This window comes from Diadema antillarum, unplaced genomic scaffold (assembly GCF_040938485.1).
Source record: "Diadema antillarum isolate AM-2024a unplaced genomic scaffold, OU_Dant_1.0 scf00000071, whole genome shotgun sequence".
Taxonomy (NCBI): domain Eukaryota; kingdom Metazoa; phylum Echinodermata; class Echinoidea; order Diadematoida; family Diadematidae; genus Diadema; species Diadema antillarum.
In genome coordinates, this window is record NW_027270960.1 from 8,062,080 (window position 1) to 8,075,976 (window position 13,897).

At 38.5% G+C, this 13,897-nt stretch overlaps 1 protein-coding gene across 1 annotated transcript in view; it reads left to right on the top strand.

Moving 5' to 3' along the window:
• Positions 1 to 10,633, top strand: part of LOC139717031 (DNA topoisomerase 2-alpha-like) — a 41,385-nt gene extending 30,752 nt beyond the window's left edge. Inside the window, 8 exon segments of the mRNA XM_071628547.1 lie at positions 416 to 625; positions 1,354 to 1,477; positions 4,170 to 4,412; positions 4,773 to 5,150; positions 5,814 to 5,930; positions 6,518 to 6,643; positions 7,295 to 7,389; positions 8,616 to 10,633. Of these exon segments, the coding sequence (XP_071484648.1) occupies positions 416 to 625; positions 1,354 to 1,477; positions 4,170 to 4,412; positions 4,773 to 5,150; positions 5,814 to 5,930; positions 6,518 to 6,643; positions 7,295 to 7,389; positions 8,616 to 8,810 (1,488 nt within the window). The 3' untranslated portion in view covers positions 8,811 to 10,633.
• Positions 10,634 to 13,897: the final 3,264 nt, after the last annotated feature.

Genomic DNA, 13,897 nt, shown 5'->3' on the forward strand with positions numbered 1-13,897 from the left:
TTGTTTTTGTATGGATGGAATAAATGTGGCAGAGGTGCAGTTAATCCAGCTAAGTGAAATCTTGATGCTGCATCCAGAGTCAAATATACATTCATTGTGACTTAGTAAAGCTCTTGTGGTTTGATCACCCCTTGCACTGGTAACATCTCTACTTTGCTCCCATTTGATTGTGATCAATACTGCTATTTCCCATTGAAAATAACTCAAGTAAGTTTTGTCCCCACTGTATTGAAATCCTCACTGTCATGTCTATATGGCTGTATTCTTTACCTTACAGTCAACTAGAACACAGAGTGAAATATTCCTTTGAGCAACCCAATTTGATTAGCTGTTATGAGGATTCAATCCTTTCGTGGACTGTGTCTTCCTTTTGATGGTTTTAGAGTTTACCCTTTTGCTTTTCTTCTTCATCCAGAGGGTGGAAGCGCAAGAGAAGGAGGATGAGGAGTCAGGAGTGACAGCTGTCTCTTCCAAGGCAACCAAGGTAGCCAAGGGCAAGTCACGCAAGCAGAAACTCCTCACGCGAGAGGAAACCAAACCCTCGCCGTACGGCCGGCGCGTCGCCCCACGCATTGACAACCTCGTCAAGAAGGCAACCGGTGGCGGCGACGGAAAGAGAGGAAGAGTAAGCATTGTGTTTTAAACCCTTTCTTTGTCAGGGACTTTGGACAGTGTGTAAGATGCTATGGTGTTTTCTGTAACAATCAATACTCAAAGCACACCAAGGTTTAAGCAGAAGGCAACCTCAGATGCTGAAAAAAAAAGTTTACAGTTATAGTGGAATATGTTTGTCAGGGCACATGAAAGATTCACACTGAAACAAGGAAGCGAGCAACTTGAAAATATGTCATAACCTTGTTCAGCTGTACACAAAGTACCTAAATATGAAATTCTTGATTTGCGTTATTGTCACATTAGATCTGATACCATTGTCCTTGCATCGCATTATGTTTTGATTATTGATATGTGATAGCAAGCAGTCAGCTGTTAGCACTTAATTCATTGCTGTGGTAACTGCAGTTAATCGATGTCCTTGCAATTATTGCACATTTGTATGTTTTACAAATCCCAAGGATTATTTCATTGATTGAAAATATTGCCAAAGACATTCTGCATTTTGATGGTCTATCTATGAATAAATATTTGGTTTTGCTGTGACAACTTCTTCGTCACCATGGGTTAACATATTTCCTAACCTATGAATGTGTTTACTGTACAAATATAACTTGGTCAGAGGTGAGGCAAGAGGTCAAAGGCTACTAAGTCAGTAATACAGATTTTATGGTTCAGAAAAGATATGTCTTGTGAAGAATGAAATGTTATTAGTACCTGTCTGTTTTGTACTCTAATCAGAAACCCAAAGAAAACAGCATCAAGATGGAGGAGGGATCGGAGCTGTCGGGTCTCATGGATGATGACAAGGACTCGGAGGCAGCGTCCGACAAAGCGGCTGTGGCCAAGCCTAAAGCAAAGACTGGTATGTTATCTCAACGTCTGGCAGGGTTGATTCTGAGTAGGAACTTGCACACAGAAAGGGGTGTGTCCAGTACGCCATGCAGCTCTCTTCAGAATCTATCATTCTTTCTCAGTCATTCTGCAGAATTATCCTACCAGAGATGTGTAAACAAGAGGTTTGGTTGTACTAGGCTGTTAACCAGTCATTCATTTGAATCATTCAACACTAGAAATATAGATGCATGTCTATGCAGAAACGTCACACACTCACGAGGCATTGAAACTAAGGAGAATATCTCATCGTACAGCTTAGTCAGGCATCAGAGTGAGGATGCTTGTTCACAGATCAGGAACCGTGCAGTGCTGGTAGGTTGCAGTCAACGTTGGGAAGCGAAGCAACATCAGTGGAGCTGCACCCCTTTGGTGTGGTCGGCAGCCCTTGGACGAAGGAACTCTCAGAGTCAAAGCCTTCCTGCTTCTCACAATATATGTCAAAATGCAAAGATGGTTGTCCTTTCACCATGTTGTTCAATGCAGACGCAGAAATCTGTGCTAAGGCCTGCGCTAATTAGATCGCATCTTCAACTCCTAAAGCATGCAAAGAAGGTGTTCAGATAATCAGCCCTCAAACTGTTTGAGAAGATTTGTCTGCCATGCTGTGAAGGTGGTGATGAATTGCCGGAGAAATAACTAAGATTGATAACATAAAAAACTAGCTGAGAGTCACAGGACTGCATATTCTTATGTGAAGATGAATTTAGGACATTAGATGACTGCGTGTACACACTAGTAATTGCCAAAATACTTTGAATATCTTGCATAAGTACTAGTTACAGTAATGTAGTGAAGGATTTAGAAGGAAAAAAAAACGTTTATGTGTCAGTCTCAGGATGTTATTACACTAGAGCAAGTGCCTTCTCAGACAGACTTTTTTTCTATGCTGCCTTGTGATCGATATTTCTTGTTTTGTGCTGTCGCTGAATGTCGCAAGGTACTGTGATAGTGCAATTATTTCTCAAGCAGATAACCAAGTATTCGTTGTTTGTGTGAGCGAGAGAGAGAGTAAGAATGGACTAGCAGCTGAATATAAATGTTATGAACGGAAGGTGAAGTATTCGAAGGATGGTGCATTGCCCCAATTGAATGTACTCGATGCGGTAAATATTCCTGCAAGTTTACCTTTTTGCTGAATAGTCTTTAAGAATCCAACCATTTTTTTTTTCAAAAATGCAAGGTATGGTGTTGATTTTTTTTCTAGATTATTGTATTAATATGCTAATCATAGGTGATAGCATTGTACATATGATGGGGGTTAAACATACATACAAGGGAATGTGCTAACGATTATGTAAGACACATGTATTTTAGCTTCTCTGATAGATACATCCAATGAGTGACACTGAGAATATAGCAAAGGAGATGCAGTACATTTAGAATATCAACCATATGAAATTTGATACGGATTGTAAACTTCTCAGGAACAGGCAAACATAGAAAATTGTAAAATTCAGACTTCAGAGATTGCAATAATGTTGGAATGGAGTACTATTGTTTAGTTGGTGTGTTACAAGCATTTGGGTTGCATTTTTCAGTTCCTGTTGACTATCTACTCATAGACGTGATTAATGGTATACACCATTCATCTATGCAATCACAGAAAGTATCAGAATAAGAGTTTCAAATGCCAAATATGTGTATCATTGAGGTGCACACTTGAATTATTTTTGTGTGAGTAGAAGCTGAAGTAATTGATACACTCACCAAATGTGAGTTTGAGCTGTATTTGTCCCAAGATGTCTAAGTTTGTCTTCATTTTATGAAAGATGATGAACGCACAAAGGTGTGCTCAATGTACAATATTTGTGGAATATTTTAACAGAAGCAATCCTAGGGTAATCATGTACCACATTCGACTAGGAAGCATGCTAATCAATGGTTCTCTGAACACTGATTTGTGAAATTGGGTAGCCGTAGAGGCTTGTATATGACTTGACAAGTGTCAGATTAGGGTTCTATGCTTGGGCAAACAATCTGTGTGCTGTAGCTGTAGCAGGTGTGTCATCATGATGTGTGCATTTTGTACACAAGACTTGCTTTTAGGCAAACTGAGAACACTATTTAGTGAGGTGGGTGATAACATTCCCCAGCTTTACTGCCCCATTGGCACCAACCATTTAGATTTTTTTTTTTGGGAGGGGGGGAGAAGAAAATGAAAAATTATGTGTGCTTCCCTGTCTTGTGCAATGTGTAGATGAATAAAATTGTATGCAAATTTCACCAGAACACTTGAAATATTGCTTCTTTATGTCACTGGAGCAGAAAGTTTGAAAAGCAGTCAGGTTTGGCTATGCAATTCTTAAGCTGTAGCATAATGCCTGAGAGCAAAAGCTAGGCATTGGTCCTGTAACCTGGAAAGACAATGAGTTAATGGAGGAAGTCATGTTGGGGTATGTAACATAGGTACTGAGACTGAACAAATGCTGTGTTTAAAGCAAGTCTGGACAATGAGTCTAACTTATTTCATCACTGTTGAAATGTTACCTTTGCCAATTTGTTAATGGCCCAGAACAGTTGTCAACTGACAATATGATAAAAATCATTACCAAGTGTCAAAGCAGTTGATATGTCCATTTCACAATAAATTAATCAGATTCTGGTAGTGATTGCTAGACTCCTTCCCAGCCCCTTTTTCTCTTTGTCTTTCCACATTACAGGACCAAAGCCTCGGGCGCCCAAGGCACCCAAAGCACCCAAAGCGCCCAAAGCACCCAAAGAGCCCAAGGCGCCACGCCAGCCCCGTACCCCTGGTGACAAGACCAAGAAGACAAAGAAGTCAAAGCGCAATCCGTGGTCAGATGAAGAGGAAGAGGAGTTCAACGACGACATGACCAGTGGAGATGCTGCCCTCGCAGCCCGCCTAGCAGCACAGGCCGACCGCGGCCCTAGGAGAGCTGCAGGTGAGTTGCGACGGATCTTTTCATGTATATTCATATCTTCTTCTATTTGGTTACCGTATTTTGTGTGAGTGTAATCCGTGGATGAGTTGGAACCACAGAGAGGAAAGTAAGATTTCATGGCTATGCATCATTTCTAAACATTGCATCAAAAACATGCAGTCTCTGTCTATGTGAAGTTAAGAAAAGATGTTTCATGAGAGAATTTGAGACCCTTGGAGAATAATTCCAGAAAGAAAGTTATTTCAACATAAAAAAAGTCTCCTCCCTTTAGACTTGGAGGCATCCATCTGAATTCTGTTGTCCATGGAAACCATGAGATGTCGTAACTGTTATGACATGATATCCACAAACCCATGACAGCCAAAACCACAGTGAAGTACACGTTCAGCGACGATGAAGAGAGTGATGAGAGTGGAGGTTCTTACGTCACACCAGCCGCCAGGAGAGAGGAGGTCGCCTATAACAACAGCGACATTGATGACGACGCTGACGAGGTGGCCATGTCTCAGCCGGCAGAGATGTCCAACGACCTGTCCTCCCATGCCTCGGAAGATGGGGCAGGGAGCGACGCATCGTACGAGCCTGCCCCTAAGGCAAAGAAGAAGGCTCCCGCCAAGAAACCAGCTGCAAAGAAGCCACCCGCAGCCAAGCCAAAAGCAAGCAAGAAGCCCACCAAGGCAGTGAAGTCAGCAGAGACCATTGACAGCGATAATTCAGACAGTGACGGCTTTGATAAAGGTTAGTGTACTTAGAAAGGCCATACTGATCATACATGTATTTAAACATTGCTGGTATTATCAATCAAACTTGAGAGCCTGTGTTCTGTTTCACTTGCTTTTATTGTGTTCACTTGTGTGGATTACTGATGCTAGGATGAATGGAGGCAAAAATCTAATGATACATCATGAACAGTGTAACTTCACAAATCATCAGTCAGTCAACCATAAAGAATATCACTGTGGATAGATGTGCAGTTGATCATTACAGTGCTGTAACCCTAACCTTGCGGCAAAATGACTGTACCACACGAATGTCAACTCAATTCGAAAGGTCTACTGTATACGCCATATATATAGTGAGTCTAATTTTTTGCAAATCGGGCCTTCCCGACAATTTGGCGAGTGGTTAACTTCATGATTTTGCAGTACGGTACTGAATAGAGAATTTATTTGTGCACATCACATTCATGTCAAGATGAGAGTTAATATTTATGCATGTTTTTAAATTCACGAATAGCACCTGACTCGTGAAATTGGCAAGAATAAAAACCTTGCCAAAAAAAAATTGCCGTAATCAGTATGTTGTTGACCTATGACCAGGCTGTGTGTGAATGTAGCTCGGCTCAAGCAATCCATGCATTTGCACATCACAAGTATCTCTGTGCTCTTGCCATGTCTTCAGAAGTCTCAAGCGTCCATTCATCACTCCAGAGTGACTCGGATTCACCTCCCGCTGCCAAGCCTTCCAAAGCCAAGGCCAACACAAATGCCACCAAGGCAAAGGCTAGCAAGAAAGCAGGTAATCCCTCTTGTCTTCAAGTTCTCTCATCAACATAATCCTTACTGTGCTATGAATAGTTTGAGTAATTACTCCTTTCAACATCAGATTGCGTGTTTAAATTTCATATCAGTCTATTTTTACATTATAACAAAACAAACTTTGTTTGGAGTTAAAATATTGCAAGCATTGGTTCTGTAGTACCATGTCAGGACTCAGTTATAGGATAGTTGAGTTGGATTTTGAATTTTTCAGTAATTCCAGTCATTAGGGTATCTGACAGCTTTGTCATAAAGACATTTTATCGACATAAATGTAAGTGGTAGATTTACTAAAGATCTATTGGGGGGAAAAAATGGTTGTTTTTTTTCAAATAATTTAGATGCTATTTTCTCAACAGAGTAGACATGCAGCCATTTTTTTTATTTTCTATGGCACCCATATCTGTACCAGCTAACCCACAGAATACTTTCTCATCAGCAAGTTTTTATGGGTCATCAAATTTCTGTGAGGATTAATATTCATTGGTAGACAGCAGTGCAGTATAGACATTAGAAAGATGTGAGTCTCAGTCCATGTTGCTCCCTACTTGCCTTGTCCCGCTTCAGATGGAAAGACATCAATGAGCACTGTCTTGAAAAAGATGAATGCTCCAAAGCGGAAGAAGGACTCAGATTCCGAGTCCGACTATGCACCGAAGAAGAAGCCGGCGAAGAAGACGGAAACGAAGAAAGGTCAGAGTTCTGAGCAGTTATGAAATCATGTGTATTCATAGTTGCGGCACTTTGTGCTTGAAGAAATGATATACTACGTGTAATTCCTGTCCCCACAAGTAAATGTCTTGTATTTTCATTTATTAGTTGTTGATAGGTACATTTGCCAATGTCTGAAAAGAGCTTAAATTGCCCTACATCAACGTAAATAAACACTGAATTGATCAGTGTTTTCGTAGTAGCCATCACAAAAGAAATCATGGGCATACGTACTCAAGCAGGATTCAAACTTATGACCTCCTAATCTCTAGACAGACGTCTTCTCTTCTAGACCAGTGAGCTTTCGCCCAACAGCCCCCGCTGGTTCTAATCCTAGCAGGTACTGCATAATTATTCAAATTAATGAAATTCATGAAGCAGCTCGACTGAAGAATTTCATGAATTTGGATTAAACAACTTTGTTGGACATTTTATACGGAAGATGAAAAACAGGTTTTGGCTCCAAATCCAGTCTTTGAGTTTTGCCATATAATTTCAGCATGAGGTATATGGCGTGGGCTTTTCCAAGATTTGTAGTATATACAGAATGGGAATCACCTCTCTCATCCTTCCCGTTGTAGCTCTGTGGTCACTGTTCTCATGTCTGTTCAAACTTGTACTGATTTCTCATAGCCGCTGCAAAGAAGAAGCCTGAATTTACAGACTCAGACTCAGATGATGATTTTGGGGTGAAAGACACAGCTCCCAAGAAGTTGCCAAAAGCAGAGGTTTGTGTCTTCATGTATTGCAAAGTTTACTCAGATGTGCCATTTGAATGCTGGTCTGTGACACATCATGTATATTTTTACCGTTTGGGAAATCACTGGTATAATGAACAAGCACTACTGCTGGAAGCACTTACAACTACTGTATACGCTAAATATTTTGTGAGAATTTTATTTTCATGAATTTTGCAAGTCAAGTGCTATTCGCAAATTTAAAACACGCAAAAATATTGACTCTGATCCCGACACAAATGTGACGTGCACGCTTACATTTCTCCTTTCAGTACTGTACTCCATGATGGCGAATTTAACCACTTGTGAAATCATCGAGAAGTCCTTATTTGCACAAATTGAGACTTGCTAAATATGTGGCGTATACAGTATGTGTCAGATACACTCTTAGAAATCTTTATTTCCCAAACCTTACTGATATTTGCGCACACATTGGCCGCTAATAGTCATGCAATATCAGCCAATAATTGTTTTACTGCAATTTTGCTTTTAGCTCAACGAGCAGCTTGCCATACTGTGATTGATATGCCATTCCATCATTAGGCAGAACTTTGTTTGACATAGGATAAGAAGAGAAGTTTGAAAATGTGTACAGCTTGGAATAATTGTATTGAAAAAGGGTAAAGTCTCTACTTGTTAGTTTCTAAACTCTTTCTGCCCTGTGGCTAACATGCTTACACACACTGACAGTAGCATTATTGAATGATGGTCTTGAGAGGATTGTAAAAGGGAAAATGCTTTCTTCACAGTGTTCCTCTCCACCCAGTGTTAAGCAGTATTCTATAGAAAGTTTGAGAGTGATTGTGCTTGGGTTTAGCAGGTGTGTTGCTGGGAGTTTCAGCTCAGTGGGAATACACCCTTAGAATGGAGTGAGTGCATGTTTTAAGGGCTGGTTTGACTCGCGTGCAGGGGTTATGATTTATCGTCATTATTGAAAAGGTATTGTATTTAAAATATTTTTAAAAAAGGTCTTGTGTTGGAGGTAGTGGTAGTAGTGATGGTAGAAGTGGTAGTGGTAGTGATAGTGGTAGGGGTAGAGGTAATGGAAATGGCAATTTAATTGAAGTGATTGTAGTAGCAGCAACAGTTGTAATAGCAGTAGTTGTTATAGAAGTACTAGTAGTAATGGTAGTGTTACAAACAGTAATAATAACAGTAGGGCAGTCTTTTCTTATCCAGTTGATACATGGAAGTTCTCTCTGAAATGTCTTTCATAGCCCAAAGATCAGTCGCTGAAGAAGTCGCACGCGTGGCTCTATGGCTGTGACGATGAAGATGACAACGCATCAAAGAAGACAGGGAACGGAACAATGGACGCTTTGCCACCTTCAAAGGTCAGCACCCTCGGAAGTGGTCGGTCAAAAGCCACGGTAAAGTACACCTACAGTGACGAGTCAGACAGTGACTATTGAAGAGGCGTGAAGAGAACACAACTTTCAGCATTATCCCCCGGCGACCTGTGAGTGCTGTATCCGTGACAACGCATCATCAAAGTGCCACAAAAAGTTGATTGTATTGAAAGTTTGCTAAAGACTCTTTGCCAGGTGAAGCATCCCAGGAGTGTTCATGGAAAGCCTCTTGACTAAAAAACCTCTGTTACTACATCACCTCTATCTACCAGTAAGGTCTTGATGTGAATGCTTGCACTGATGGATGCAACTCAGCAAGACGATTTGCAGACATGTTTATCTAACCTGGTGGTAAGTGTCAAAATACAAAAATGAGAAATGGAAAACTAAATTCCTTATTGTATACCTCATGAACTACATGTATCTCCAACATTTCTTTGTATGAAAAGGACATTTACCTTCTTATCTTACTATCACATTTTTTTTGGCCATATCTTGCTCAGCAGTTTAGTGTAAGGCATAAACTTTCAGTAGCGGAGTTTTATCATGACTGTTCAGTGTCGATGTTTTGGGGCTGCCGTGTCCCATCACATTACCATGGACTTAGCTACCCTCCCTGCAATGTGCATTGTTGATTTAAGATACCAGTAAGCTTTCCTTCATAGAATGTAGCAATTAAATGATACAGAGGGAGAAATACCAGTGCACAGCTCAAGTAGGAGTACATTTACATCCTAGGAAGTATTAACTTACACTGATTTGCAGTTTAAGTTTGAGTTGTGTCAAAGCTTTGTTTGAGTCAGTATCTCAAAATCTCTCAGACACTGCAGCATGTTGATGCCCAATAGGGTCTACTCAGGGGGAAATGTATTCATTTGTTCCTTTGTTTTTACTTGTCCACATGAGTAGTAACTGAAAAATATTTTGAATAGTTCATTCTGAACCAACTGCTTAATATGGCTCAGATGAAGTTTCATCGTTTTGTGTAATCCTGAGAAGACTAGAAAATAATGCAAAGTGAACCAAAAATGTTGTAAATTGAATGATAATGCAGTGAAAATGGTACCAAGTGACTTTGGTAATAGTTTCCTCTCTGTGCTTTTAAACTGTCTTCATTATCATTGTGAGGTTCTGTCGAGAAATGAAATCATGAGAACATTTTATTCTGTAACTTTTTTATTCTGCGAGCTTATTGAGAGGAGGAATAATGTGCTGGACGCATTGAAGAAACTTTGGCATCTCACGCATGTCAAAAAAAGTTAACACCTGTTATGAAATAGTGTAAAGTTAAGACTTGAACTTATTTATGATTTAAACTTGCCTGGTGTAGTGAACTTCAGGGGCTGCAGGTTAGTACAGTTTACTGTAAATATTTTTTAATGAAGCGGCAGCTCCACATTGAGAAATAGAGTTGTTTGAAATGCTTGTTGGTCTTATTAACATGTTTTTATTTTCAGGCCCACGTACATTTTTAAGTTTTTATGGATAGAAAAGCGTCATATTTATATAAATTCAGCCACAGAGGGATTTTGTCTCCACAAGTGCTTGAGTTTTACCAACTGATTTACCAAATGATGTTATGACACGACTACTGGCAATGTGTGTGTACAGCAAGTGTTCAATTCCTTGTCCATCCTATTTCATTGATTCAAATTCTAGTGTAAGGATGTTTACTATGGAGTCCTGTAACTGCATTTCCACTGCATACATACCCTCGTTAATTCAGTTAGCATGAACACAGAGTCTAAAACTAAGACTAAAGGGCAATATCGTTCCATGTTCAAGGTGACGCAAATGAGGAGAGGTAAAATCAGACTTATCAAAATCAAACTTGAAATAAAAATTTGTTAGACATTTTAAAGTGTCACAGTTAGGGGTTTTTTTTATCTCACCAAATAGTGATAATGGTCACAGGCATGTATGTCCAGTGGTACACTCATGGTGTACACAAAAATATCCTAAAAGTTATGATTTTAATGAATGATTTAGCAACTACATTTTCTTCCCCGTAATAGTCACTGCAACTACATGTAGGTATTTACAAAATAATAAGTTCATGTGAAGGATACTAATAATTCTTACCGACTTCATGTTATAGATGGAAATTCAGTGGAGATAAAGCAGGAAAACCTCCTACAATATGCCTGTGCAGTTGCTCCAAGAAAAGAGAGAAAAAAAAGTATGATTTTTTTTTTGTGTGGAGAGCATTATGATGATATTAAAATTGTGTAATCTCTATATTTCGTGTCTGATTTGGTGAAACTTTTATCATTCTAGTAATTTTATTAGGCAATTCCATCAGGTGAAGTCAATTTGAAAATGATATTGAATTGCACTGTGAACAATTGTCCTCTGTCATGGAGGATACATACAATCAAGTCTCTTGTAGCACCGAATTCTGATCACATCACTGTACACAAGTACTGAATGTATTAATGTGACTTTTCAATGGGTCTTTTAAGAAGACATATACAACAGAAAGAAGGAAAAAAAATCTATCTCGTTATAAACATTCCAACCTCTGCTGTAGGGCCTTATGTCATTCCTTTGAAAAGGCTGGAACATGTTAGATCTTTTAAATGAATGTGTCCATAGAGCTGATACCATGTTTTTTATATAATAGTAAAATAGGTTGTGTATACTAGTTTTATGAAAGCAAAACGTTGAAAAAAATCTTTCCCCTGTCCTTTGCCTTAATTCATGAGGTTAGAGCATGTAAATAGTTATATGATATGCTTGGTATGACATGTGCAATCAGTTTTATTATGCGCTTCAACTCGCAGCTATTGTGACAATGAAGAAATGCTGATAACATACCAATATTTATCATTACTATCATTTATTTATTCCATATTTACAGATTTGAAACATTTTCAGACAACGTCAATATTTGTGCTATTCAGACTATATATACGTGATGTATAAGTTATTTCTTTAAACTGTTTTGCAACTGTTACGAGCACATAATGTCCAAAGCAGACATTTTTTTTTCTTTGTTAGTGACTTTTTACAGCCTTCATGAATAGACCATTTTACTGATAGTTTTAGTAATAACTAAAATAGTCAAATATTGTGCATACTTTTGAAACATCAGTTATTCATGACAAAGAAAAGCTTGCCCCTGGCTTGCCTTACGGAGCTGCAACTAATACATGCACACTGGATTTCAAGTACATTGTATGGCAATGTGGTTGGTAAGAACAAGTGAATTGAATTGCTTTTCGCTTGACCGTCATGGGGAAAAAAAAAAACAACAACAACAAAGCAAAATGTGTATAGATTATGATTGCATGAGGAAATGGTCAACTTGGCATTGATATTGCAAAAGGAACACACATTCTTGATGAGTGAGGTTTTAAGACCATGAGATAATACATTTGTACCGGAAGTCTCTTGTAATTTCCGTCAACTAAGTACACATGTATACTATGTAGACTGGGAATCCAAATATAAAATGGGAAAGTGTTAATCTGAACACTGATAAATGATATTTCCCTTAGAAAGATCTAGGCCCCGATATTCACGCTGATATTCCTTTTGTAGGGAGAGGACAGTTTTATTAAAGCAATCAGTCGTGTTTCTGAACTCTTTGACAAGCATCTCCAACAAAATGTCATCTAGTCAACAAGAGGTTCTATTTGACCTGATGATTTTTCGATGGATAAGTTGTTGGATGTTCGCTATTTTTGTTATACATGTGTCTGTAACACTTATAAGCTTATTCAACATTTGTGTGCAAAAGACATTGAATTTGATAATCCGTCTTCTCTTCATCACAAAACACTGCTGAAGATTATTGTGCAGAGGTATTTTTTATGTAAATTCCCATGATAATCTTGCTGTATGTGATTTATTTAAAATTTGCTTGTCTTTGCTTACACTTAGAATGTACAATGTAAAAACTGTGACACCTTGTACATGTATCTAAGGTCACACAACTTTTTTCCCCTATTGAAAGGAAAAGTTTACATGGCACTCAAATGTTACCGAGTCAATGTGTAGTGTATGGATTTTATTTCTCAAGTTGCCATTTGCAGTCACCGATTGCAAACATTTTTTAAGTCTTCTTTTTATGTTTCAGGGTCTTGCTGCAGGCCAGTGTAAGAATGAACATAAAAGTGTATTATGATGTTAGGTCCTTCATCTCGAGAACTAATCACTTATATCAATTACTTTGTCCTTGTCTTGGTGTAGACATCAGTGTTTTAAGAGCCTTCGTATGTGTTTAATTCTATTGATTTAATGCCTTTTGTCCTTATGTGATTGATGTACTTTAATTGCACTCTTAAGTTTGCCATTTTTTGTGAGTAAGCAGTATAAATAGTTTTAAATTATTTTTGCAATTTTTCAGTCTCTTGGAATGATGCAAAACTGAGATGTTTACTCAGTAAATGTATCTTTTCTTATCCCAACAATTTGACCACAAGTTGTTATATGCCCTGAACAAAGGCTGTAAGAAGGGCTTTGTAAACAGTTGTAAGTAGCCATTCTTTACATTTTCAAGAAATGACGAACAGCCTAATGAATAACTTGTATTAAGTAATATTCATCTCTATGTGGTGTACTGTATGAGCAAGGTGTAGATAAAATGTACAACTGCTAATGAAGACAAGGTAAACATTAACAGATGGATCTGCTTGTATTATACGCTTGTGCTTTGAAGGGACGATGTCTCCGTAATCAAAAAAGGAACCATTTACATGTAAACCACTTGTTTGATATGGTTTGAGGAAATGCTTGCAGTGGCATTGCAAATAATGTACATCCAGTTGCTGAAGTGTCTTTTGAGCTAGAAAATTTAGGATTTTTCACAACCCACTTTCATTTGGTGCGTGAAAGTCATCTTCAAGAAAAGTCGACAGGAAATGTATTTATGTATTTATTTATCAAAATTTGGAGGCTGTAAAATTTTGTAAAGTGCATACACACATCACCTGGCCTCGGGTATAAGTCCACCAGGTGAGGTTGTTTGTGTGAGTGCATGCAATAGGGACACTAGGTACAGTGCTTTATTTAGTGCTTTTAAGCAAATGGTATCCTGTCATGAGCAATTTTCTGTAATTTTTATATTTGTATATGTATTAATATGTGTGTCCTTTGAAAAGAAATGGTGTCAATAATTTATGAATATGCATGTAATGACAATGTTG